The sequence below is a fragment of the Mesoplodon mirus genome, assembly GCF_964341445.2.
Source record: "Mesoplodon mirus genome assembly, contig: HAP1_SCAFFOLD_800, whole genome shotgun sequence".
NCBI classification, from domain to species: Eukaryota; Metazoa; Chordata; class Mammalia; order Artiodactyla; family Ziphiidae; genus Mesoplodon; species Mesoplodon mirus.
This window is the reverse complement of record NW_028295235.1, coordinates 60,828-88,805: the sequence shown is the minus strand read 5'-3', so window position 1 is coordinate 88,805 and position 27,978 is coordinate 60,828. Positions and strand designations below refer to the sequence as shown.

General features: G+C 37.5%; 1 protein-coding gene and 1 long non-coding RNA gene across 2 annotated transcripts in view; one reads left to right on the top strand and one right to left on the bottom strand.

Moving 5' to 3' along the window:
* The window catches only part of LOC309797622 (uncharacterized protein), a gene marked incomplete at its 5' end in the record, with an annotated part of 105,547 nt that overhangs the window by 20,657 nt on the left and 56,912 nt on the right, over positions 1-27,978 (top strand). The window contains one exon of the mRNA XM_082646089.1: positions 26,366-27,460. Within this exon, the coding sequence (XP_082502215.1) occupies positions 26,366-27,460 (1,095 nt within the window). The remainder of the gene's footprint in view (positions 1-26,365; positions 27,461-27,978) is intronic.
* LOC309797621 lies at positions 11,647-26,582 on the bottom strand. Its single transcript, XR_014292738.1, has 3 exons — positions 26,516-26,582; positions 18,984-19,108; positions 11,647-11,771 (listed from the first exon to the last, which is right to left on the bottom strand). It is a non-coding gene; the product is annotated as an uncharacterized lncRNA (long non-coding RNA).

Genomic DNA, 27,978 nt, shown 5'->3' with positions numbered 1-27,978 from the left:
TAGTACTGACTCCTAACTACAGTATCCATGAAACACTTTGTATATGTCATGATCAAGTTCAGACAGAGACCCCTTTGTCACTCATAATTCAAGGATTATTTAGAATTGTGTTGGGAGATCCCTGAGACAGAAGATTTTTGATATGCATGGTGGTTAAAGTAGTTCTGAAAAAAGTGTGTGGGAAAGGAGATAACAAAAAGTTAAAGAATATTTTTTATAAAATATTTTAAGCATACCATTTCATTTCAGATTTCAGAATTAGAGAATATTATTAGAATAAAACTGAAATCCCAAACAACTAAAAGCAGTATAAAAAGGTCAAAAAAAGAATGTTTTGATCAATAAATCAAAAGTTTTTAGTGTATATTAGAGAATAACTTTGAAGCATAATTGGTCAAATTGCAATAGGCAAGTTTTTGGGTCTGTTTTCAAGCTCAGATACAAAGTTCTGAGTAATTCCAAATGAATTAACCAGTTAGTTAGGAACTATGAGGATCAGCATGAATGCTTCACATGTTTCCTGTACAAATATAGTTCAGAAGCTTGGATAAGAGAGATTCAGAGAGAAATAAAATAATTACCTGTCTTTATGATACTACTGACAAGGATATAAAGCTTTATATACTTATAAATAATTTGCCCAAAGCCCAAAACATAATAATTGCTAAAGTCACTTCAAGAAAAATAAGGAACTCTAAATCATTTAACTTTCAAAAAATATAGGTCATCTAAGTAAGCGTAAAAGACAGTGTGATGGAATAAAACAAATGTGAGAGAGTCGGAGGGGGTGGGGAGGTGTGTGAATTTCAGACTGAAATTTGACTTTTAGAGTTTGATTTTTAGTTTCTCTACTTATTTATGTGGCACTAGGAAAAGTATTTACTTTCTTTGGGACACAGGTTTTTCCTCTCTAAAATAGTATTGAGAATACTACTTTGTAATATTGTTGTAGGCATTCATGTTAGATGTAAAGTCCCTTGCTCAGTGCTTTCTCACATAGAAAGACTTGATAAATGCTATCAATTATTTTGAACATAGAAAATTACTGGAAAAAAAACTAAATAGTAAACTTAGGAGATTTTCAATTCTTAAACACTCAATTATGTAATCATTTGCATTTAGGAAAATCTTGCTTATGATTGATTTATCTCCTCAATGACCAGGGAGATAATTTAGAAAGCCATAAATAATATTCTTTTGTCAAATATTTTCTGAATGTTTCATACCCATAGGAAATATAAATACTAAGGCAAGATAAAGTACAAGACGTGTCACATGGCAAAACTGCATATGGTTACTATCTACACTTAGGTACTCATAAGTTCCATAGTAATTTAGAATTTTTAAAGATGGTTTCACTATATGTGTAGAATGATCACATAGTACAGTTCTGATATGCTTCTATTCTTCCTTTTGCTTCCCTCACCCACATATACGCTATTGCAGTCTTATAAATAATATTTCACTCTGAACACCCCAAGTTATTTCACAACTTGTGCCTTTAATTATGCTCTTCCCTTGGCCAGGGATTCCTGTCTTTACTATAGACTGTAAGCTACAAATGCGCCAGAATTGTCCTCTCCTTTGTAGGGCTCTACGTTCGCTATATGTCTAATAGTTGTATCATAAAATGAATGTCCCTCCAGAGAATCCCTCCTGATTTCTCAAGACTCGTCTCAAGACAAGGTTAAACGTCTTCACTGCCAAATCCTTCTCTCCTACATTTTTACAGCTCACTGTAGAATTATATACCTTATCCTTTGAGCTTTTAAAACATCCCATGTTTGCAACTAGTATAAAATTTAAGATCGACAGAATCTATTCAGAAGTGAGGATAGAAAGGGAGAAACATCATTAACCTCTTAGAACTCTCTCTAAAATAATTTTTAGTGATACACACAGCAGTTCTCAGATTCATAATTCTGTAGCCCTGAAGATGTAGTACTGTGTTGTTGACCTGTCTTTAATAAATCATGATCCTCCTTGAATTAAAGCCCATGTAAGGTAAATTATAAAAATATACCAGAATGTTTCTACATAGCTTTTGATGAAACCACACTTTTATAATAAATTGTAATAATTTAAATAGACCAGTTACTGTAGAATGCAAACAATAAAAACAGAATTATTACCCATGGAGTTTGAGCACTGCCATCTCCAAGTATCACAGATTTTCATGATTTTTTTAAAAAAGAAAATACCACCTAGTGTCCATCAACAGATGAATGGATAAAGATGTGGCACATATATACAATGGAATATTACTCAGCTGTAAAAAGAAATGAAATTGAGTTATTTGCAATGAGGTGGATGGACCTAGAGTCTGTCATACAGAGTGAAGTAAGTCAGAAAGAGAAAAACAAATATCGTATGCTAACACATATATATAGAATCTAAAAAACAAACAAACAAAAAAACTGGTCATGAAGAACCTAGGGGCAAGACGGGAATAAAGACACAGACCTACTAGAGAATGGACTTGAGGACACGGGGAGGGGGAAGGGTAAGCTGGGACAACATGAGAGAGCGGCATGGACATATATACACTACCAAATGTAAAATAGATAGCTAGTAGGAAGCAGCTGCATAGCACAGGGAGATCAGCTTGGTGCTTTGTGACCACCTAGAGGCGTGGGATAGGGAGGGTGGGAGGGAGGGAGACGCCAGAGGGAAGGGATATGGGGATATGAGTTTATGTATAACTGATTCACTTTGTTATAAAGCAGAAACTAACTCACCATTGCAAAGCAATTATACTCCAATAAAGATGTTAAAAAGAAAAAAGAAAAATAAAAAAGAAAATACATAGCCAGTTAATGATTGCAAGTTGAGTTATTAGTAGGAAAAAGAAAATCCAGAGATTATAGAAATTCATCTAGTGAAAGGAAAATAGCAAAATAACGAAATTAACTAACTTACAATGTAATAGCAAACAGCTTAAAGTTTATTTTAAGCAGAATTTAAAACAGAACAACAAATCTCCATGTTTTCTGTTTTTCTAGAAGTGTCATTAAAAAAACATAACTTAATGCTTTTCTAGGTATTGAAAATGGGTCAAAAGTAGTTCTTTTGAAATTTATGGACATCACACATTGTGCAAATAGACCTGCTATTCCCCACTTGAGAGTAGAAAATGGAAGTAAAAATTCCTGGCTCTTGAAATCCTCTCATTCATTCTCTGGTTTTGTTCTTGACTGCATTAGCAACACGTCCCAGTTTATTATCGTCAGCTTCTATTTTTAAGATCATGTTGGTCAGAGTTTGTCACCGTTGGTCTCGGGGTTTTCTAAAGTGATTTACATCATATTTTCTTCCCTCCTCTGACTTTTATGGTTGTCTCACTCTCTCACTGTGACTTTTCCAGCCTGTGTAGGAAACAGCCTCCAAATAGTTTGAGAAGTTGTACTTCTAGAGGATTAGTGGGTCATCATAGCCATGTTTTCCTTCTTTGCCTGAAATTATATTTTTGACTGTAAACCTGTGGACATGGTGATAGGGATGACAGGAGAGAAGAGCCAATATTTATCAAAAACTGTCTGTGATACACACGACTTTTCCTTGGAGCCTCTCTTGATTTTCCATGTGAAAACAGCTTTTCTTTTATGGAAGTGAATATTATAGTTTGAACACTGTAGCAAATCCCAGATCTGTTCAATTCAATAAGGTCCTAAGCTTGGCTGTTTCTGAATAATTTTTTATTTAGTCCACTGGTGCACAAACTTTACACCATTACAGCAATTTCCCTTACTGTTTAAAACACTAAACTTTAACTATCAGCTAGTGTCCTATACCTTATATATTTTCTATAATTGATGCTATATGCTGTAAGTATTAAAATATAGAGTCAGCCAATTGGATAACAGTGTTACCTTCGTTTAGTATTTCTTTTTTTACTTCAGTTTTGATTTTTTTTGTTTTTGCTTTTTCTTTCCATCTCAAATTTTCTATTTGTTTTTGTTTTGTTTTGTTTTGTTTGTGATGGGTATTATGGCTTTGATGCTAATAGATAAAACTGGAATGGACTTGATATTGATAACTACAAATGATTTTATGCTTGCCATGAGCTAAATTTAGCCAAGCTGATTGATCATGGATATCAACTAGTTACGAGAAGACAATAATTGGTAAACACAAATAACTTTTAAATCAAGTCCTAAATTATTATACCACTGTAATCGTTAGCAAAAGACTATGTTCTCCAAGTCAATCATTCATTCATTTATTCATTCATTTTTTCATTGAATAAACATGCTTTGAGCGATTTGACCAGTCACTGTGTCTTTGAGTAATGGCCTGAAAAGAATTTTATTTCACTCATTTATCTCTACCCTAAATTTAGTATTTTAATATGTGCAAAGTTTAGAATAGCAATTTCTTATTTTTATATGAAATGCCTAAATATTTAGGGTTTCATTAAGTAAGGGTTTACTACAATACACGATAGGCACTCCTAGTTTACATCACTTATTTTTTTTTTTACAGAAGATGTTGGGCGTAGGAGTTTATTAATTAATTAATTTATTTTCGCTGTGTTGGGTCTCCGTTTCTGTGCGAGGGCTTTCTCTAGTTGTGGCAAACGGGGGCCACTCTTCATCGTGGTGCATGGGCCTCTCACTATCTCAGCCTCTCTTGTTGCGGAGCACAGGTTCCAGATGCGCAGGCTCAGTAGTTGTGGCTCACGGGCCTAGTTGCTCCGCGGCATGTGGGATCCTCCCAGACCAGGGCTCGAACCCGTGTCCCCTGCATTAGCAGGCAGATTCTCAACCACTGCGCCACCAGGGAAGCCCGTTTGCATCACTTTTGTGTTGCCATAGTATTAACCTAATAATCTAGACGTTTTTAAACTCATTAGACTTAAATTAAGTCCCCCAAACTAATCAGCTATTTCTTATTTGTACTCATAGCTTATATTCAGGCAGTCTTACTCACGTTATATCCATTAATCTAATTTTTCTTTAATGATACTTTTATTCTTGATTTTTAACTCTGAAATTTTCTTATAAATATAGAAGTTTTGACAGGAAACCAGAAGAAAATTTAAATATCTGCAATCTCATGTACTAGACGTAAAACACATCTGTATAGATGCCCAGCATATGTTAGTATTTTGCTTACTCATAAAAATTTATTCTGCCAGGCAAAACAGTGAACATTTAGATGCATCCCTTTATGAGAATTTCACTACCCATAAATAAGCATATATATATAAAATTAAAAATTGGCATCCTCTTACATGTAGATAATCTGATGTCTACGTCTTAGTATTAACATTATAATAATATAATTAATATATAATGTTATTATAATATATAGTATATATGATATAATAATATAATGATTGTGAGCACTTTCCAATTCACTAAACATTCTTTGAAAAGATTTCATTATCACCATAATACTAGTGTCCTGTACTCTAAGTGCATCTGTCCAAATTTTATTACAATTTTTATATAAAAACCTTTGCAGTTATCTTTGTCCACAGTTCTGATTATTTCCTAGTTTTGTCTACGATAATATATTGGGTTAAAAGTGTAACTTTAAAAGCTTTGGTAGGTATTGTAAGAATAATTTCAAGTTATTCCTATTGTTTGTGCCACACTGAACACTGTTTCCTTTCTCACATTTCATGATACAACAGTAAAATGCTTATAAGTTTCCCATATATCTTGCTATGTTTTTTCTTTGGATTTTTCCCTCCTTAAATTTTATTCAATAATCAAAATTTAATTCAAGAGTTACTCCAGAAAACTTTACTTAACATCCCCAGGCTGGGCGAGATGGTCTTTATTGACTCTCATAATAGTCTGTGCATATCCCAAAGTAAGACTTGTGTATCTGTGCGTATTTGTGTCTCACTTAAGAATGATGATCATATCTCTCTTTGTAGCGCCTGTGACCAGCACAATGCCTGGCCCATGGTTGACATCAAATAATTTTTTTAATTAAATAATCATCTGACTGATATACTATTCAATCAATAAATTTGATTCTCACAACAAACTTTTCATGTGGGCAAGTACTATTTTCCACTTCATATTGAGCAAAGAAATATAAAATGCATTACTTTCCTGGAGTCAGACAACTAGAAAATGTATGCAGTGTGTTTCTGGAGCCAGAAACAGACTTTATGAATCCTATTATACTATTATATTAATTTTCTCAAATGTGACACAGGAAATCTATGATGGAAATAGCCAAAAGAACTGGAAAATCAGCTTGACAGTTAGGAAGTGTTAGGTTACAATAAATATCATTATTTTTGCCCATATGATATTAATAGTGGATTTATATTACCTTTTCCATCGTTTTTTATTTCCACATTTTAAATGTCTTTGTAATAAAAAATAACATGAACTGACTGTCATTAAATAATGTATGACATGATAAATCATTCTTAGTAATTTTTCATATAGGAATCTATTTAAAGACAGAGGATATGAGACTTACAGTGTGATTTATAAACGTGCATCATTAAAATATTTGAAATATGTTTTTTCAAAAACATCTGGTAAACATTTTATGTAAAATTGTCCTTTTTCTTTTAACTTGGCCTCAGCTAGAGGAGTATATCTAGGAAGTCCATTTTTTTCCCACCACAATAACCTACATTGCTTTAAAACAGCATTCTTTATCGGTAAAATGGCAGAGTAGAGATAGCATGAGCTTTGGAATCAAACATACCATATGTTTGAGCCCCAGGTCACCCCACTTCAGGATGTATGATGTTAGGAAACTTATTTCACTTTCTGATCCTCATTGTAAAATGGAAATAGAAATAAATGTCCTGATAATAAACATCAGAGTCATATATTGTGAATATTCAGTATATGTAAGTTTCACTTTGTTTCCATCTCTCTAGGAGGAAAGATGGTGTTGCTGGACAAAAGGCTGGGGAAATAAATGTTGGGTCTTTTAGACCCCATATAATGAGTTTTCCTTCAGATGGTAATCAGATTTACAATAGAAGATTCTAGGGCCTTAATTTTGCTATGAATATGTAAGGTTGGTTTGACCTTTGAATAAGTGTGATTGATTGGTTGTGGTATAAAGCAGTGAATTAGCTTGGCCTGTTTAGAGGCAGCTGATAAAATCCACAGCTTTACCGAGTTTGCCTCACAAAGTTGCTTGTCTTCCAAACTGACTACTGGCCGAAAAGTTCTCTCTCTTCTGACTAGGGAAAGAGTAGTTCTTGGCAACTGAAGTGAGCTGCAGGCTGCTAAAATGAGTTCCAATTATTCTATAGTTTGTTGAGATTTCATGGGGCCAAAAAATAATATCATATAGGCTTACCGAAGCCCAAACACACTGAGATAAACACAGTAGTAAACTAAATATCAGTGTTATTACTCAAAAACAGGATTGGAGGATGTGGTGAAGATAAGGAGTCCCAACGGGCTTCCGCATCTTTCTCTCAGAATTAGACTTGCTCACGGAGTCACTGGCAGTCCTGGGAAATCACCGACCACTTCTCACAACGGCAAACAGCCGACTTCAAGGCCATGAGCAGACCAGAATGTTCCCAGTCTGCAGGCTGGCAGAGCCACAGGAATGAGAGCAGAGAACGGCTTTAGGAAGGTCAATTCCTTCTACCGGTTTCTGCAACCAGGTAAGTTATTTTTCTTTCCTTAGGAAGGAGTTTCCGAGAGGTGTGAACTGAGGCAAAGAGTATTATAGTAAAGCAATAGTTCTCGCAATGTGGTCCCCAGATAAGCAGCATCAACATCACTGGGAACTTAATGGAAAGGGAATTTCTCAGGTCCTGCCTCAAACCTATGGAATTAGAGACTCAGGATACAGAACCCAGCAATCTGTTTTTTGTTTGTTTGTTTTTTGCAGTACGCGGGTCTCACACTGCTGTGGCCTCTCCTGTTGAGGAGCACAGGCTCCGGACGCGCAGGCTCAGCGGCCATGGCTCACAGGCCCAGCCGCTCAGCGGCATGTGGGATCCTCCCAGACCGGGGCACGAACCCGTGTCCCCTGCATCGGCAGACGTACTCTCAACCACTGCGCCACCAGGGAAGCCCCAGCAATCTGTATTTTAACAAGTTAGACAGGTGCTTCTGAGATGTTAAAGTTTGAGAACCATTGAATAGAGGAAGTCTCCTGTGCTAATTTCCTATTTATTTCTCTATAACAAATTACCACCAATTTAACAGCTTATAACAACACCTATTCAATATCTGATGCTCCACAGGTCAGAAGTCTAGGTGGACTTAACTGTTTTCTTTTCTATGGGATTCAAAAGGCCAAAATGAAGGTGTGAACCAGGCCAGCATCTTATGTGGAGGATCTGTGGGTTGGGGGCAGGTATCTGATTCCAAATTCAGTTGGGTTTTTAACAAAATCCAATTCCTTGCTGTTCGTTTCCTACAGCCTGAGGTCCTCATTCTGTTGCAGGCTGTTGGCTGAGGATTCCTCTCTGCTCATAGGACCAGCGCTCAGGTCCTTCCCATCTTACCTCTTCCATCTGAAAAGCTGACAGTGGAATATCCTCTCATGCCAAAATTTTCTCACACTTCCAATCTCTTTGATTTCTCCTTCTGTTACCAGCCAAAGGAAACTCCTTGCTTTTAAAGAGCCCATGTGATTAGATTACATCAACCTGAATATCTGGTACCTTTTATTTCTGCATTTTAAAATAATTTTCTGCATTTCTCAAACTTTCTATAATCAACATATTTATCTTCTAATAAAAAAAAAACACAAATTCTTGTTTTGGAACAGAGTTTGGTCTTACTTTGTATAATTTTTAATTGGGCATTTAAATGAACAAAACCTTATTATTCCTGTGTAGCAAGAGAAAACTGATAATTTTGTAGATGCCCATCACATGAACTACTACTTAGATGCATGAAAATGTCCCACTATCCAGGGCTTGTTGAGAGACAAATATTTCAGATACTTAATTTCTTAGCACCCACCTGGAGATAGACAGTTGCACCGAACTTAGGCTCACGTTATCAGATGCCCTGCCCTAGATATTATATCCAAATATCTAACATTTTTAAAGCTAATTATGGAGAGATAGAATAGATATTTCACTCTGGCAACACAGTATTAACAGCAACATCTAGTCTCCAAATAATCAGATGTAACAGCAACTCCCCAATTTTCTCCCCAAAGTGTGACAGTTTTAGAAAAGTAATATCAAAGAATTTCTGTAGAACCAGTTCAATGAACAGGGATTTTACTACCATTATGACTATGTGAAAATCATTTCTCCAAATATAACACCTAAAAACTCTTCACAAGATTTTTATAAATTGCCTGAAAATACTTTTCAGTAACCATAGCCATTCTAGTGAAGAGTGGAAATTCTGGAAAACAGAAAGGACAAGATGGTGAAACCCAAAATACATCAAACTCTGATGATACTAACATCCATATTAGCAAATCAGTCCCTATAGAGTAATTTCAGATGCTTATCAAAGAATGGAGTTATTTAATATCACAAATTTTATTTAAAATAGGATATTAAATATTAGAATTGTTCAAATGAGCCTGTAATTATTGAATTAAAGTCTAACTTCAAAAGTCACAAGCAATCAGAGTATTTCTATAGCTAGTTCTCACATTTTTTTCTTTTTTCCCCGTTAATGGTAACTTTTACATTTTATTTTTCACTGAACTCTCTGTCTCCCCTGTTGGAAGCCACTGACTCTGTCCTATCTCTTCTCCTGCAAGTACAATTTGGTCTAAAAATGCCTCGAGTATTTGTTGATGTAAAGTCAACTTTACTGAAATTTCTTCTTAATATGAAGTAAATGAAATTTGGAAAAAAGTACCCTGGATTTAGGTTTTCTTTGTCTTCACACTGAGCTGTGTAATATTAATTGGGATGCCTTACCTGTCAAATTTTACTCCGTCATAAAATGGGAATTAAAACAGCCATTCCACAAGCTCACTGTAATATTAAATATATATGTCAAATGTTTTTGTACGATAAAACAATTTTTGCCTACAACAGACTCCTATTTGCCATTGTGTTATTTGATTTTAAATGACTTTGACTAACCGAGTGGACAGCAATTGCTTATTTAAACCTGAGTAATAATCCTAAGACTTAAATATTGTGCTTTCCTATTTAGGAGTGAATGATGAAGAACCACACTAGTTTATCAGGATTCAATTCACAGGGTTCATTTACCTTACAGTTTTAAAATTGCAGCCTTTTCGCCATACTGAACACCAAATAGGAAATGTTCTTAAATAAATTATTTAGATCTCTAAAGAAGTTTCATGTCAATTCTTAGAATATTTGTAAAAGAAAAGAACCGACTATCTGAACTGAATTGTTCACCTCCTGATATGTCTTTATGAATAGGTTAAATCTTCATTTTTAACCTTCTTAGAGATATCTTTACCTCCGTTTAATATTAAATAGATGTAAGATGTATTATTCCTACAATTTTAGCATGGTTACAGTTTTTAAAACAAAACTATAATTCTCTGGTCTGGAAACATGAATAAATTGTGAAAACACTTCTTTTACATGACCATAGTTACATTCAAGAAGTTAGCTTTATATATATATTTTTTAAATTTTTGCTTCATTCATCATAATTGTTTTAACAAATAATATTATTGACAAATATCTATTTCCTATAAGGTGACTACAGGTTGCAGTATTAGCTGACCTAATAGCATTTTGAACTCAGAGAGTTGTCCCATATTATTCTAGATCAAGTGAAATCATATTTCTAAGTATCCACACACCACTCCTAGATGAAAAGCACATTATCACAGTTCTATCTACGAGTGAACAGGATTCTGTTCCTACTGTTTGGAATAGACCTCCTGCAGTTAATGATTCTACACAGGCATTAATCACATCCTCTATCAAGTAGCCTAATGATGCTGAGGAGGTGGAATCATTATGATGCTAAATTATATTTTGCCTGACAGGGAATGAAAATTCTCTTTTAGTAATTATTAAAGACATTGGTAATAAGAACAAGAAAATGACATGTCAGAAGTATTATTTTAATTTTTCTTTAGAGAAAAAGAAATTATTTACAAAAAGCGAGCTGTCCTTTTCATCACTTTTCCCTTATTTCTTGTCAAGTTATTACATTGTCTATGTTACCAAAGTTACCTGTCCTGTTTGAAATATGTTGGAGTATTATACTTTTCTTACACTAAGCATCACTTGTAAAACTTAACTGGGTCATATCCTCGTAACAAAGGAATATTTTACTGTTTTATATATGTGAAAGGCTTTCAGAGCTACAAAGCCCTGTATAACTCGTCTGGAACTCACTGCCAATTTTAAATTTTACCTCACAAGTAACTGAAGGCTGGTTATAAAAAAAATAACAACCAAGAGAAATAAATTAACTAAAATAGTCTTCAGAAGAATGTTATTCAGAAGAGGATGAATACTGCAGATTAAGAGTTCTGGGAGATAATTATAAGTGGGAATTAGCAATAGGTTGTCTTTGCTTTAAAGTGAAAGAATAGTAAAGCTTCTATTTTAAAATCCAATTAATTATGGGAGGATGGTAGAGTTTTATGTCTTCCTTTTTTTCCCCTACATCCAATATACAATCATTTACCAACCCTTGTTAATCTTACTGCTTTTCATCCTTCAAATCATCCACATAGTCCTCTCCACCAAAACAAGAACAACGCAGTTTATCTCTATCATCTCTGATCTTTATTCATTCATCCTCCTCCTAGTGACATGTCCACCTTCATCCGTGCTCTCTTTCCGATGTCCTTCCATTCTCCAAAGATATCTTCTGAAACACAGGACTCATCTTGCCACTCTCCTGATTAGAAATTCAACATGACAGTTAATTTTATATGTCAGCCTTCTAGGATATAGTGCTCAACTGTTTAGTCAAACAATAATCTAGATCTTGCTGTGAATGTCTACTTAAAGATGTGTTTAACATCTAAATCAGGAGACTTTGAGTAAAGCAGTTTATCCTCCATAGCCTGGGTGGGATTCATCCCATCAGTTGAAGGCAAAGACAGATTTCCTGAAGAAAAGCAATTCTCAAGACTTTAATATAGAAAACTTGCCTGCAATCACAGGATTAAAAAGAACAACTTCTCTTTGAAAAAGAACTTTTCCAATTTCTTAAATCTATGTTTTAAATGGCAAAAGAACCACATGTTCATTGTAATAAGTCTGAAAATATAGACTATATATATATATATGTAAAATACAAATAGCATCCCCATCTCCTACAACAAAGTTATACATGTTAGTAATGTGTTCTGCAGGGTTCCATACCTTTCCTCTAGTATATTTTCAATGTTGCACTCTGTAATTAGATTTGTGATTGTCCAGATTGTGACTGGTAGATCATTTCCAGATCATTTGCTACATTTTTACAGCAATCAATACTCGCAGAATTAGTACTTGTACAGTAGTATTCGTGATAGTCGAAATATTTCTAAGATGATAATTTTCTAAGAGGATGGTGTTGATAAGTAGTAGCAATAATCACAGGTCCATAGGTCCTAGTGAGCAGAAATTTTCTGATGCCAACAGCAATCATCCAAGACTGTGGCTAAGTATGTCATGTGGTGCCTTTTTGCAACTAGAAACTGAACCGGCAGATGATCCAGAAGAATACTTGGAATCTTTTCTATATAATAAATGATAATTTCTTGAAAAGCCCTGTCATTCTCTTCTGAAATGGAGTAATACAATTTTTGAAAATTATTAACTCAAGAAAATACTTTGGACACTCAATAAATTATCCATTTAGCCAAGTGATTTTTGAAACTCTATCACAAATGAGAAGGTTTGGACTACTAGAGAAATCAAAGATGAGATTTAGAATAAAATATATATTAGATGCTCAATAAATGAATTTTGATGTCATGAATAAATGTATATGGACCAGAATAATGAGTAAAGACTTTAGCTATCATGTCATCAAAATCATAACTTTTATTTTGAAGGTATAAGCAAGAAACGAATACTTGCTAGCTTAAAAAAAATCAGAGATGGAGGCAAAATGGGAAACGCATTAGTTAGGGTTTAGTTTCGTGATATATATCAAAATAAAAATGACTGTTGGGTTGAATTTTTACCAAGTATATTAATTTCTAAGGTGGCTGTAACAAAATGCCACAAATGACAGAAATTGTATTCCCTCATGGTCTGGAGCCTAGAAGTCTGAAATCAAGGTGTCAGCAGAGCCATGCTTCTTCCGAAGGCTCTAGGGACAATCTGTTCTATGCCTCTCTCCCAGCTTCTGGTTGTTGCTGACAATTCTTGGCATTTCTATCTGTATCACTCCAGTCACTGCCTCTGACATCACACGGCCTATTTGCCTCTGTTTGTGTCTGTATCTCTGTGTTCGAATTTCCCTCTTCTTATAAAGACACCAGCCATTAGACTTAGGGCCCATGCTAATTCAGTATGACCTCATCTTAACTAATCACATCTGCAAAGACCCTTGCAAACAAGGTCACATTCACAGATCCTGCACGGACATGAATTTTGGGGGCACACTGTTCAGTGCAGCACCCCAAGTCTACCTTGTAAATAGACAGTGGTTTTCAACTGGACTCTATTACCAAAGTTCCTTTTAGGAGCATTTTGTTGTCAATAACGTTTCTTTACAACATAAACTAGGTATATTTTAAAACTGTTGAAACTCTTTTTCTGTTTCTTATGTTTAAATGCTTTCCTCTGTTAATTCAAGTGAGGTTTATTCATCACAAGTAAATCGAAGACATATTATTTGTTAATTTTAAGTTACTAGTTATATAAGGATTATGTGTGTGTGTGTGTGTGTGTGTGTGTGTGTGATTTCTTTTCTTTTTAGTGTCTTTATGGTAACTCTTAGACAATAACTCATGTCCTCCTTTCTTTGTAAGTAGATAATTTTGTTCAAATTGCAGCCTCATTTTCCCCCAAAGCTTTTTAATACTACATCATCTTCAGATGATTTGAGTATTTTTCTTCTTTTATATTGATCCATCTTTAAAATAATGTGCTTTTCAGAGTGCTGGAAACCATGACTTCTACCGCAGCCCTACATTTTCTATGACTGATAATGGATGTGCAGTTGGGAATAACTTTTTAAAAAGATTTGAAGCTACTGTCTCTTATTATTATTGCTTTTTTTCTCATTCTATTTCTAGAGAGAGGAAGCTGGAGTGTGTTAACGCAAACTTATTTTTACTGATTTTAGTAAGATGACAGAAGTAATACTTAGAGAGTCTCATAGTCTTGTCTGTGGCATTTTTAACAAAATGTTCAATAGTAATACATTAATTTCTTTTGGAAAATGTAAAGGCTTTTAAATGTCTAACTGATCTTAAACTAAAATTCTTACTTCATTATTACTGTATGAAAATAAAAGACCCTTTTTCATTTTAGGTATTTTTCTGTATACCCAGTAGTTATTTTAATTTTTTAAAATGTCTTAAAATGCATGTCTTTTTATGGCTTGATAGCTTATTTCCCTTTAGTGCTGAACAATATTCCATTGTTTAGATATACCACAGTTTATTTATCTAGTCACCTACTGAAGGACATCTTGGCTGCTTTCAAATTTTAGCTATTATGAATAAAGTTACTATAAACATCTGTGTGCAGGTTTTTGTGTGGACATACATTTTCATCTCTTTTGGATAAATACCAAGCAGTGCAATTGCAGGATTTAATGGTAAGAATATGTTTAGTGTTGTCAGAAACAACAATTTTGCAAAATTTTTAATTTTAATGAAGTCCATGGATTGTGCCTTTGGTGCTGTATCTAAAAAGTCATCGCCATAACCAAGGTCATCTTGGTTTTCTCCTATTCATATTCTAGAAGTTTAATGGTTTTGCATTTCATATTTAGGTCTATGATCTACTTTGGGTTGTTTCGTTAAGGGTGTAAGTTTTGTGTCTATATTCATTTTCTTGCATGAGAATGTCCAGTTGCTGCAATATCATTTGTTGAATAGATACACTACTGTTTCAAGTGGAGAGAAATTATTTTAGTTATAAATATAATTGTAAGCATTCACTGTTTATTTGTGATTTGGTAAAAATATTTCTCTTAACTAGTTGGGAAACACAGGGTCTAACTATGCCACTCATGGTGAAACCTTTCTACTTACCCTATTTTCCAGCTTCCGTGTTTATAATGAATTACATAATCTCCAATCTCCTAAGAATCTTTGTCTCTAAAATTCTTTGAACATGAAGTATCAGATTTGAATTGATTCATACAAGTACTTAGGAAGACTCAATTATTGGAAACTTAAAATATCCTTTAGCATAGTGTAGACACAACCTTAGAATCAGTGGGACATATTTTAGGGAAAAGTGAAGAAGCCCTCAGTGAAAAGATGGTTCATTTAGTTCTACTTCTGCCTTTTTCTTGCATTTTCCTATTGTATTTCGGTTTATTCCCCTCTGTCAATATTCTAATTTGAAAATTATCTTAGCAATGGTGAAATACAAATCACCACTGTTTTTATTACTTACAAGGACTATTTGAGACATCTATGTAAAATATTCAGGTAATTAACATAGAATTTTGAGGCTCATAAAAAATCACTACACTCAACAGAACTTCCTGACATCACATAATAGATTGATTTTTAATGTAGTGTAATGTTTAGTCTCAGTGAGTGAGATTTCTGACTATAATTAGCTTTGATGGCTCAGAAAAAATATTATCTATGGTGATTGATGATACTCTAGCTATGTATGTGAGAGTCAATAATTAAATTACATTCAGAACATAGAGGTATTTATGTCATTTTATTTGTGCTTCATGAATTTACTGTCCTTATCTCAGAATTCTTCAGTAATGTTTTGGCCACTCCAATTTTATTTCCATGGATTTATATAAAATTTTTACTTGCTATTAATTATTTGGAAAATTTCAAGTCTGAGGTGCAGTGCTGCTTTACATATACGTTTTTTGCTAGAATATTTCCAAATGACTATTCTGATTAAGGGCTATTTTACAAAACGTTTTCTATTGCAAACAATCTTGTTATTTTTTTTCCTCTGAGACCGTGATAATGTCAGTGCTAATTTAATAAACTAGTAACTTGATCCTTCTAATTTCCTTGATTCATGCTGTAGAAGCCTCTGCCTAATAGAGAAATCATACAATTTGTTATCTTGGTTGACTCTACATTCCAGATGCTGAAATAATGAGCTCAGGATATTTCAAATTTATCTGAAAACAGTTTATATAATCTCCCTTAGTTAAAGAAGCTACGAGCAGGATAGAATGATTAAATTATGATATTCCAAAATATAGATATGCTCCTGTCTTCTCCTTCCCAGATTTCTTTTCCTATGTCTCCTTTTCAATTCTAAGAAAAGGACACCACACAAATTTTGCATGACATGTAGAGTCCTCACTGAGCTGACCTCACAGGTGTTTCCATCGAATCCTAGAATATGTGTCAAGCTCATCTCACACTAGATCAACAACCTCCAACAGTCTATGTACTTTCACATTCTAATGCCCTTACTTATGCTTTGCTTTGTAGTCATAACAGGGTAATATGTGTTCTAGTTCCCCTTCTTCTCCAAGAAAATGGTAACACTGTACTTTTCTGCTCCATTTGAAGAGTGATGTGGAAATAGGATATAGCTTGACCAGTTAAACATGAGCAGAAGTCAATTGCAGGAAGGAGATGTAAGACCTAGTGAATTAATATTTATACCCTCTCCCTGTGCCATAAGGATCTTAGATGCATGGGTGTGAAGATGAGTCTCCATCAGCGTAAATCCTAAGTGTCTACAACGGGCAGAGCTTCTGCATCAGTCAGCCTTCTGGCAGGAAAGAAAATTCAACTCACTGGGTTCAAAGAAGATAATGTAATGAAGGTACGACTTGGAGAAGCGGGGCCAGGGTTAAGGGGAATCACCATAGATGTCAAGGCCCCCAGAGGTAAGGGGGGGAAAAGAACATTCCAAGTAGAGGAGGTAGCAGGTACAAATGAAAGGGAGAGGGGGCACTGAGCATGGGTTTTCAGCACTAAAGCAAATTAAAAAACTACAGAGATTGAGCGTGAGATAATCATGAAATGAGAAAGAAAAGTAATACTAATACTATGGTAAATTCATGTCTAATTGAGTGAAAGCCACTGCTCAAAGTATTTGATCTGTGTTAGCTTATTCGAGTTTTTAAATGATTATATGAAGTAGGTACAAGTAATAACTTCTCTGAGAACTGAGGCTCAGAGAAGGAAACATCTTGTATAGTTCAGCCGGTTAAAGTGTGAAGGTGTTTAGGTTTGAACCCAGGCAGTGTAGCTCCACAACTCTTGTCTATAACAACTACACTACACCCGCTCACACAGCTGGGTGAAAGATCGTGCAAGACTTGTGTGGCAAATGAAGGATTTCTTTTTCCCTTCCTCCTAAGAGAAATAGGAATCCACTGTAGGGTTTTAAAGGATAACCTGAACATATGTGATTTCTAAAATGGCTATTCTTTTTGTAGTGTGGAGAACTGGATGGAGAGCAAAAGGTACACGTTAGTGAAACTATTTAGATAGAATCAGTATTAGTCTAAGCAAGAAATGGTGGTTTTTGGCTTAGAGTGAAAGTGGTACTGATGTTGAAAAATATGAATGCCTTTGAGACAGATTTAGAGAGTAAACTTGAAAGATCCCAATGTGAATTATATACAGAAGAGAGGATTAAGGACAAGCATTAAGGACAATGCCTATGTTACTGTCTTATTCAACTGGATTTACTATGGGGTTGTTCATTAAAATGAAAATAGTGAAGAAAAAAAACAGCAAAAGAGAGAGATGAGTTTGGTTTAGGACTGGCTGACTTGGAGTTGGCTTTTATTTATCCATATGTAGATACTGATTAAGCAACTTTTGGTGATGTCTGATTCTCACTAGGGCTACTAATTTGGAGCCTATTTTTCTAGAGATGACATTCACAGCAATAAACGTGGATCAGATTACCAGGACAGAGAATGCAGAGTGAAAAAAAAATGGGGTCTCAGACCAGGTCTTAATTGCTCCGACATGTAACAGCTCAGGAGAAGAGGTAGGATTTTAGCGAAGAAGAGGTAGATCCCCAGCAAAGAAGAATATGAGAAAACACTATAAATAGTGCTGAGAAGAGTACAAAGATGAACATAACCAGATACTTAGGATAGAAAGCAGGATGAAGAGCTGTCAGTGAAACCAAGAAGAGATTGTTTGAAAAGAAAGGCCACAGTGTTGAAAGTTGCTAACAGTTCAAGCAGTTAGAAAAATAAACGAATGGCTCTTGGTGTCAGATATGACCTTAAAAACCAGTTATTCCAAATTTATTGTTGTTAGTGGGATCCAAAGAAATTGAGGAATATGAAATATGTATTTTATGCCATGTTATACATAGTGGCCATCATTATTTTCTCATTTAATTATCTAAAACAGTTAAAGTGCTTATATAATCACATCAGGAGGCATATATTGTCCTTTATTAGGAAAAATTATCCACAATTTGCAAATAAGACAAAGGGAATGTGGTATGTCCTTTCAATGTCATGCAGGGGCATTGCTTAAAAGAATCACCCAAAGATTATGTAATTCTCCAGGAAAATGTACTTGAGTTAGATTTAGCTCTTTACTATTTGATTAGTGCCCAGACACCACTGTAAAGCCACGTCTTAGTTTACAGGTTTCTCACCAGCAAAAAAGAAAAGAAAAAAAAAACAACATAAACCCAAATTTATGATTTTATTGCCCCAGAGAATTTTAATTAGTGTCATGTCTTTCATGGTATTATTTTTGTTATTTCTTATTCCACTATTTATAAATGCCTTAAAGTGTTCTTTGAACCAGCTCTACTATCTCTCTGCCCCCCCAATAATGAAATAATTTTTAGTTACATTTATATTTGTATAAGTAAGATAATTTTTAAATTATACTTTCGCATAATCAATTGGTTTACTAGATTAAATCACTGTTTTACTGTAGCAAATAGCCCAGTGGTAGCCTGAAAATTATTGGTTCACTACAGATTATGTGATGAAATATCAAAAAAAGCTTACCTGAGGGCTTCCCTGGTGGCGCAGTGGTTGGGAGTCCACCTGCCGATGCAGGGGACACGGGTTCGTGCCCCAGTCCGGGAAGATCCCACATGCCGCAGAGCGGCTGGTCCCGTGAGCCATGGCCGCTGAGCCTGTGCGTCCGGAGCCTGTGCTCCGCAACGGGAGAGGCCACAGCAGTGAGAGGCCCGCGTACAGCAAAAAAAATAAATAAAAAAATAAAACAACTTACCTGAAAATATTTTTCTAGAAGTTACACTTTATTATGCATAGTAGGATAACAAAATCGAACTATTTCCTTCTCAGACTGAGACGGCAGCACACTAAATGCCAGTTGTTCCCACATCCCAAGTTGAATTGTGATTCGACTATTTGAAACGGAGTAAAAAGCAAACTTTTTTTTTTTAATCTAAAGCTTCTCAACTACATAGAGACAACAAAAGTGTCAGGATTTAGAGATTAAGAGAAGATTTTAAGGGAGAGTTCTTGAAGTGCTGTGAGTCCCAATCGCAGTCCTCAAGGAAACAAAGTGGAAGGTACTTCCCTCTTCATATAATGTGAAAAAATAACAAGTTTAAGAAGACCACTCAGATAGCTTACTATGGCCCCCCCTTGAGCTTGAGGCGCACAGTGTATTCTTGTCTGACTCATATCCTCCTAAGGAACAAAAGACTGGATAGCTAGGTGATATTAGGTCAGATCAAGGACAGAGGTGTCTGAGTTGAAATCAGCCTTCTGACAGTTTCTTCACGCTGCCACTCTGGAGGCTAGAGGCTTCCAATGATTAGAGCAACATGAGCGCTGTAAATATCCTCTCTCAAAATCGCACAACCAGGTGAGATGTTACAGTGAAAGCAAGGCTTAGACCAAATTCTATCACTCGTAGAAAAATGAATTGGCAAATAGACCCCAGACAGTCCTGAGCTGTACTGTTGCAGCCATATTCAGTCCTATATCCCATAAGTTCATCGCTATTCAGTTCTACATTTAGTACCTTTTCCTCTAGTACGATGACAGATTCCTTCATATCATGGTGGCACCGAAGGAATAAACACCTGGGCTAAAACCCCCACTTGGGAAAATGTTACACCTTGAGTTCTCTAGAACTTGTCCAAAGGCCAAGTATCTGTACAAATTTGCTAGTCAATAAACATATCTCAACCACTACCCGTTTAGCAAATACGTACATATTTGTAAATTCCCTTAGGCTGTTTAACAAGTCCTCTATTGCAGATTGAGGCAATGATAGTTCAATCGTTTTTAGTTGAAATCTACCTCTTTATGATTTTTCCAGGGGTTCCTTATTTCTCTCAGTAGAAATCGAAAGTTCCTAATTTTCAAATGCTGACTCGCTACCCTTAGGGTGAATATTCCTGATTAAAGTATTTCAAGTGTCAACCAAATACCTAGAGGGTATAATACAAATATGTATTCCCTAAATGTCACACATGTGATGATGAGTTATTTTTAAATAAATTACTGACATTATAAGACCTAAATTTCTATAGGGTTTCCTGGCAATGGATTGGGTAGGCTGTTTGCATAGGACAAGATATAGGCAATGGCTAAAACTAACCATCCGGAATAGAGTTGCTCTTGGTAACCCTAAAGGGAACCACGTGTGAGAAATTCCCAGTGATGGGGCAGTGGGCTCGGAAGAACCCACGCACCATAAGAGAAAGTGTCAGCTTTAAGCATCTACCAGGCACACACAACATTATTAATCTAGTAAGAGCTTTCATGCCACACTCCAACAACTAGTGTGGATTGAAAACTTCTCTCTTGATGGGGGATGGGTGGAATTTCAACTTTAAATGAAATTCATAATGTTGAAATTAATACAGTGGATTGAACAAAATAATTATTGAACTGAGACTGTGTGTGGAGCTGGAAGTTACTGGTGGATTCTTGTTACCTGAAAGTGACCATGGCAGGTATGGGATGTGCACTGCTTTTCACCCAAGGAAGCAAAGGCAAAACAAGTCTCACAGCACAGGGGGAATGGACAGTGGAGGATAAAAATAAGGCTCCTTTATATATCCTCTCAGTGAGTCCCATTCTTCAGTATAATGATCCCTGTCATTCAGATGATTCAGAGTGAGGCACCTTTGAAATAAACTTATTTTTTTATCACTCAGTCTTTTATAGCATAACCATAATGAGTTAAAGGGAGATTCTCTTCCTGTAAGAGTGAGAAAAGGAAAGAAAGATAAAGTAAGTGAGGGAAACTGAAGACACCATCCTGCCTCGTATGTTTTAGGACATTTTATCTGCAGTTGTTCAAAATTTCAGATTTAAGATGATGTATCAACTTGTTGGCTGAATAATGTCATTCAATAAGCCTGCCCCTAGCTACCTATTGCATGTAGGTTTTCTCTGGGCTATAATTCCTCTCTCATAATCTCTAAAATGACCATTCTAAGTGCTTTTGGCTTAAAAGACTATATTCCAGAAAAAATATAATTGGAGAAAGGATTGCAGATGGGGTAGGAATTTGAATAATGTTATAATTTCTATATATTTAATTACCTTTTCTTTTTGCATCAGCTCCAATCTTCCACTATTTAACATCATTATGTTCACTTATCATGTACATTTCTGTGCAAATTATCAAATGTGCCAATCAAATTATGGGGAAAAAATTGTCAACTAATTTTAGAGTAAAATAAATGATTTATAAAATATTATACTTAACGTATGATCCTTGATAAATTAACATTAGTTTTTACTATCCTCAGTGATTCTTTTGTTCACATAACATAGAACTACCTAGAGTGACCTGATTCTGCCATGGAACTAAGAGAATCATTAGATTTTAGAGGATGAATGATGGCTGTAGGGAGACACAGTTGACTGGCTAAGCTGCTCAGATGTTCACACTACCTCCCAATAGGTGAAAAATTGTGCCCTGGAGTTATCACGTCAGAGCTGCCTAATGCCATCCTGACGCTGTCATAAACCAGTGTCATCAATGATCAAGTTTCCCTCAGTTAAGTATAAAACCCCCAGCTCCCCTCCATAAGCTTACTGAGTCTCACTGTACTCTCTCGCTTTGATATCTGTGATGAATTTAAAACCTTATAATCAGTAGAAAAGTGTGGTTTTGGTTGAGTGAAACAAGTTATAACTAGAGCTGAGTATAAATGCTGTTATACTCAGGATAGCTATCAGTAATACATGAACTATAAATGCACACATGTTTCCTTTGAGATCAACTCAAGGAAGAAAGGAAAAATGTAAATAACCAGATGATGTAATCTCCAAACAGTGCATCCTCAATTAAAATGAATATAGTACATAGCTTACCTTCAGTATAAAAGGATAATCAAGTTCCCTTAAGGAAGACTGCATGTCAACAAAAGCAAAAATTAAAATTGCAAACAGAATGAGCTTTCTCATGAATTTGTAAGATATAAAGGGAATGTGTGTGTGAGTGTGTGGTTGAGAAATATTAAAGGAAAAAGAAGAATCTGTGACCTTCTTGTTTTCCTTTCTAAAAAGAATATATTCAGAAAGTTCTGAAGGTTCTGCACTTTAAAAATAGATTGATAGAAAGAACTAGTAATACTCCCAGTTATAGGAAATGTAATTTTTAGGAACTTCCCAGCAGGAACATAATAAGTAGGCGAAAACTTGCAAAAAATACAGAGAGTCAGTCTTGAGGATTAGTAATCATGTGATTTTTCCATGAAGACTTTGAGCTGCTGAAATGAGAAGGTTTGTATTTGTTGTAAATAAAACAAGTAAGTACTTATATTAAAACTTGAGAGAAAAATCACTTTTTCTTACAGCCTAGTAAGTTGCAATCAATAGTCTGCTTGCCTAATTGAAATATTTTTACCAATTTATCTGCAATTACCAAAGAAATATCATGTAGAGGTAATTACGTGCTGTTCTCACTTTTTGAAAAATATGTTTTATCAAATAGTGCTTGTATGTATCAATTGACCCTGCACAAATTCAAAGGGAATCTGGAGAAACTACTGAGGGAAATGCATTGTACTTTGCAGCTCCATTTCAAAGTTATAGAGAGTTAAGGATCCAGCTGCTAGTTATAAAACAGTTATGTGCATCTATTTGTCTGACATTTATTATTTTAGCAATATTTCTGTGTAGAAGCAATATCTCTATATTTAAAAGATACATTATTTTACTTTTATTAACTAAGGTCTTTACTCCTTTTTTTTGGTTAATTATAAGCCTTGTCCTTTAGATCCATATAGTTTCATAGTTTATTGGCAAGCACAGAAGACAACATTATTATGGGTAATATTTATTGAGCATTTGCCAGGTGCTATGTGAAGGACTTTACATGAACTAGCTTATTTAATCTACAAAACAAATCTTGGAAGTAGATATTTTGTTATCATCTTAGTTTTTCCAATGAAAAGAAATAAGGCACAGAGAGGTTAAGGCATGCTGTTGGTTGCAGAGCAGGCTGGGAGCAGAGCTAGACTTTGAAGTTAGTAGTTTTCTCTGAAGCCTGATGCCTGACCACAGTGTCATGTTTCCTCTGTTACAAAATACTCAGCCAAATAAAAGGAGAAGAATGTTTCTTATCAACAGTCAGCCTTTCAGGCAAAATCACCAGCGGCTTACAAAAGATGATATTATTTAACATAAATATGTAAAAATTACTACAAAGCAAAATGTTTCAAGTACCTTAGGAAAAAAAAAAAGGACAAGAGTATAAATAAAAAATTTCTGTAGATGTACCATATACTGAGATAATGCCGAAAGCTCACTAATGGTGTGCTCATAAAGCATTGTTTTAAAACACAATGCATGGAGAACTTAACACATTAGGAGGTTATTGTTCCTTGGACTTGATGGCTGAGGGTAGGGCGGGAGGGTGACTTTATCCACAGGCAAACCATTGTTTTCCAAAGACTACAGAATTATTTGTTTCCATGTTATGGCATATAATTATTTTTAAACAAAAATACTCTATTTTTAATCCTGTGTTTGAAAAATGTTGGCACATTTTAGGACTTGAATGCTTTGCAAACATTGGAGAAGTAAGTGTGAGAGCACCTCTCTGTGGTGGGAAGTTATTACTGTTTTAAAAAGAGAAAAACGTTTTTAAAAAAGACTTTTTCAGGAGCTGACAATTATTTTGTGTCTTTTCCAAGCCGTTTGTCTTTCTCCTGACTGCAAAGTTATCCCTCTTTTTCTCTGTTAAGTATTGCTAGCAAATAAGTAACATTTAGGGTGTTATGCTACTTCTGACTTTCAAAGAAAAAGGCACAGCATAATTCTGGATCTTTAGGAAAGTTAAGGATAAGTTAATGACATCATATTTCTTTCTTCTATATTTCTAAGAAAGAATGTATTAATATTCATTTCCAGAATACAAAGGGAATATTTCAGTATAGGTCCCCCAGAAGAAGCAGAACTACTAAGAAATGAGGCCCATCTGTCTGTCTTCTCTCCCTGACTTCATGTCCTGTGGACTCCAAGCTCCAGGATCAGACACAGGCAACAGTCTGACCTAGACAATTGTGTAAGGCTGAATTCTTAGGACTGTGTCTGATCCTGGAGCTTGGGGGTCACAAAGTAGGCCGCGAGGGAGAGAATATGGATGTAAAGTAAAGTAGCAACAGTCCGGAACCCATACACCAAAAAAAAAAAAAAAAAAAAAAAAGCTAGAGGCCACGAAAACAGAATGAAACCTATGTGAGCCCTTATTGCCTCTGACCTTGACTGTGTAGTTTTCCTGCAGAAGTCAAGCCCCTTCCTCATGGAACTAAATACCCACACTGGTCCCAGAGTAGAAGAAGCTGAAGGAAGGCCCAGTGGAAGGTGGGCAATGGCAGACCTGGCCACTGTCTCTCACCAATGAGATGAGCCAGCAGACCAGTGAGGACATAAGATGACTGCTGCTTCATTTCCCCTCCAGTCCCCTGTAGGAAACTCTGCTATATCCCACCCTAACCAGAGACATACAGAAAAGGAATGCTGGAAAGTGTGGTAAGGCCTAGCCAAGTGGCCACATCAAAAGGCCACCATAGCTCACCCCTTGTCAACCCATGCAAATCTCCTTAAACTGTATTGCTCTCCAAATATTGAAAACAGCCAAGTCGTGCTTCCACCTAACATGGTACAAATATCCCAGGTCCAACTGAAAACAGATGAATCCCTTCCTCAGAAGGGATACAAAGTCCCTTTTTTGTCTTTGCATGCTAGTCATTTTCTATTAATTCGTTCATACTCTCTCATTGATATCCTGCAGCTTAAATACAGAGATATAGTTATGTGGCAGTGGGTCCATTCTCATGGAATTAATTAGTCTAACCATGGTTTTCCTTACAGAGCCACAGATGTAATGGTGGAATGGTCTAAGGGAGACTCAGTTATGGTGCCAGCTAGATGGCAATACCTTTCAGGGCTGAGGTGATATCTCCAGAGTGTTCTGTATGATCACCATTCCTTCACATATAGTGCTATATCTCCCAGAGTCAGAGTTCCTGGGTCAGGGAATCAAGGGAGGAAAATGGGAGAGGCTCCTCCACTATCACTGCAAGTGATCCACTAGCAAAATATTTGCTTCTCATCTCCATGATGTTAAGTCCAGTGAGATCTTAGTACCAAGGAAAATAATGCTTCTGCCAGGGAACCTGACAGTACTTTCATTGAAATAGAAGTTGAGAGTTTGACCTAGCCAGATGGGACTTCTGAATTAACAGGCAAAGACTGGGGTTTCTGCACTAGTTGGAGAGATCCTTCTATCAAGATGAAATTGGGTTGCTACCAAATAATGTGGGTAAAGGAGGGTCTGTATGGAATGCAGAAGATCCTCCAGGGTGCCTTTTAATACTTTCATTTCCTATGATTAAAGTCAGTGGAAAACTATCATAATTCAGGTTGGGCTGCTATGGTCCAGTTCCTTCAGGAATAAAGGTTTGGGTAAGTTTAGCAGGCAAGAATCTATGACCAACAGGAGTGCTTGCTGAGGGTATAGGGTGTACAGGATGGTAGTGGAAGAAGCTTGTTATACATACCAGCTATGATCATGTGATCAGCTGGAGAAACACAGGCTGTAATAGTTATGAGTACTTCTTCCTTATTTTGATATGAATATGTTTGTGTGTATGTGTGTGTGATAAATCTCCCCCCTCCCACATACACACATCACATCACACATTTTTTTTCTTTTTGTTCTCCTCTTTCTCATACTCTAATCATGTAAAATAAGATATGTTAATAATATCTAACTCTATATAACACAAAGAGCTATAAATGAGAATCCATAAAAAGTAGTATTTTATTGGCAAATATAAATGATGAAGAAAATTGAATGTTGACGATTTAGCCTATAAAAGAGAAAGCTAAAGGAACTATGTTTTGAAGAAGATGTAAAATTTCTTCTAAAGTGAATCTAAAAGAAAAAAAAGGAAATAGAAAGGAGGAAGGAAACTCGGTCCAAGCGGGGGAGGGGAGGACAAGGGGCGAGGGGGACGCCACCCAAGTGGTCTGGGGTTCGAACCCAGATAGGCGAAACGCGCCGGGAATCGGCTGGGGAAACTCGGGCAAACCTTTTTGGGGAATCACCGCTCCGACACCCCACCGCCCAGGCGCTGCAACGGAGGGTGAGCGGAGGCTGGGGGAGCTCAAACTTGCGAGAGCTGGAGGCGGCGGCGGGCGGGCGGCTGGCTGTCGCCCGAGCGCTGCGCCTGCGGGGGGAGGGGAGGCGGCTGCTGGGAGGGAGGGAGGGAGGCCGGGCGGGCGGGCGGGCGAGAGGGCGGAGGGAGGGGGAGGAGGAAGAGGAGGGAACCAGGGAGGGGGGACGCGTTGGGATCGCGGCGTGCGGCGGCAGACGGAGCCTGGGCTCCCAGCGGCGAGGGGAGGCAGGGCTACGCTCCTTGCTGAACGCGGACCGAACTCGGCGGCAGCGGGGAAGACGCGCCGGAGCCCAGACCGCGACCGAGAGCGGGAGCGAGGCGGCAGCGGCGGCGGAGGGGGAGCCCGCGAGCTGCCGGGCGGGGAGCCCAAGCCGCGCTGTCGCCGCGCAGGGAAGACTTGGCCAACACACTCACACACACATACACACCCAGCCCGAGCGGGCGCTCGCGGCTAATCGTCAGCATGGCGCTGGGGGAGGATCGCGCGGGGCTGTCGCCACCTGCCCGGAGGCTTTGAGCCCGCCCCCGCCCCCACCCGGCCCAGAGCCCACCCCTCGGCGTGGCCGACCCCGAGGGCAGCCGGCTGGCAGCAGACGGCGAGGGAGGCGAGCGAGCGCGGCGCCGCGAGCGGGTTGCGGGCAGCGGGGGACGGCAAACTTTGCTGTTCGCCGCGCTTCCCCGGCCCGGCCCCTTCTCCCATCGCCAACGTCGCCACCCCACTTTCCTCCAACCCCGCACACCTCTCCCCACCCACCCCACCACCCGTCGCTCCTCCTCGCCGCCTCGACTCTGCTCCGGGGAAAACTTCAAAGCGCCGGATCGCAGGCTCCCTGCTTACTCCCCGGCTGGGGATTTCAGGTCAGTGTCCGGAACACCTTTCCCCGCGGAGGCCGCGCGGGCTGGCGGGCGTGCGTGCGGCGGGCTGCAGTCGGCCCCCTCCCTCGGGGCCCAGACTAGCGGCGGGTGGCTCCTCTGACTCTCTGGCGTACCCCTCGAAGCTTGTGCCTCGCGCTTCACTTTGGCTGCTTTGCTCGCTTTCGTTTTTATTTCCTAGCTGTAAGTTATTAAAAATGCAGCCAACCTAAGCGGCCCGGCGTGGGCTTCGGGGAGGGAGGGGCGCGGCGGGGGTGGGGGGCTGCCGCCCCCCTGGGGGCTGAGAGGAGAGCAGGGAGTTCGCGGATTGGAAGTTTGCAGGCAGTGTGTGTCTGTGTGCGCGGGAGCGCGGTCGTCGCTGAGTGCCGCGAGTCGGGCGGGGGGGGGGCGGGGGGGTGAGCTGGGCTGGAAGCTGGGAAGCTCGGCTCGGCATTAGCTTGCTAGCAGGAAGGGGAGGGCGGCGGGTTCCCGTCTGCTTTCTTTTTCGACTCGGGAAAGAACTG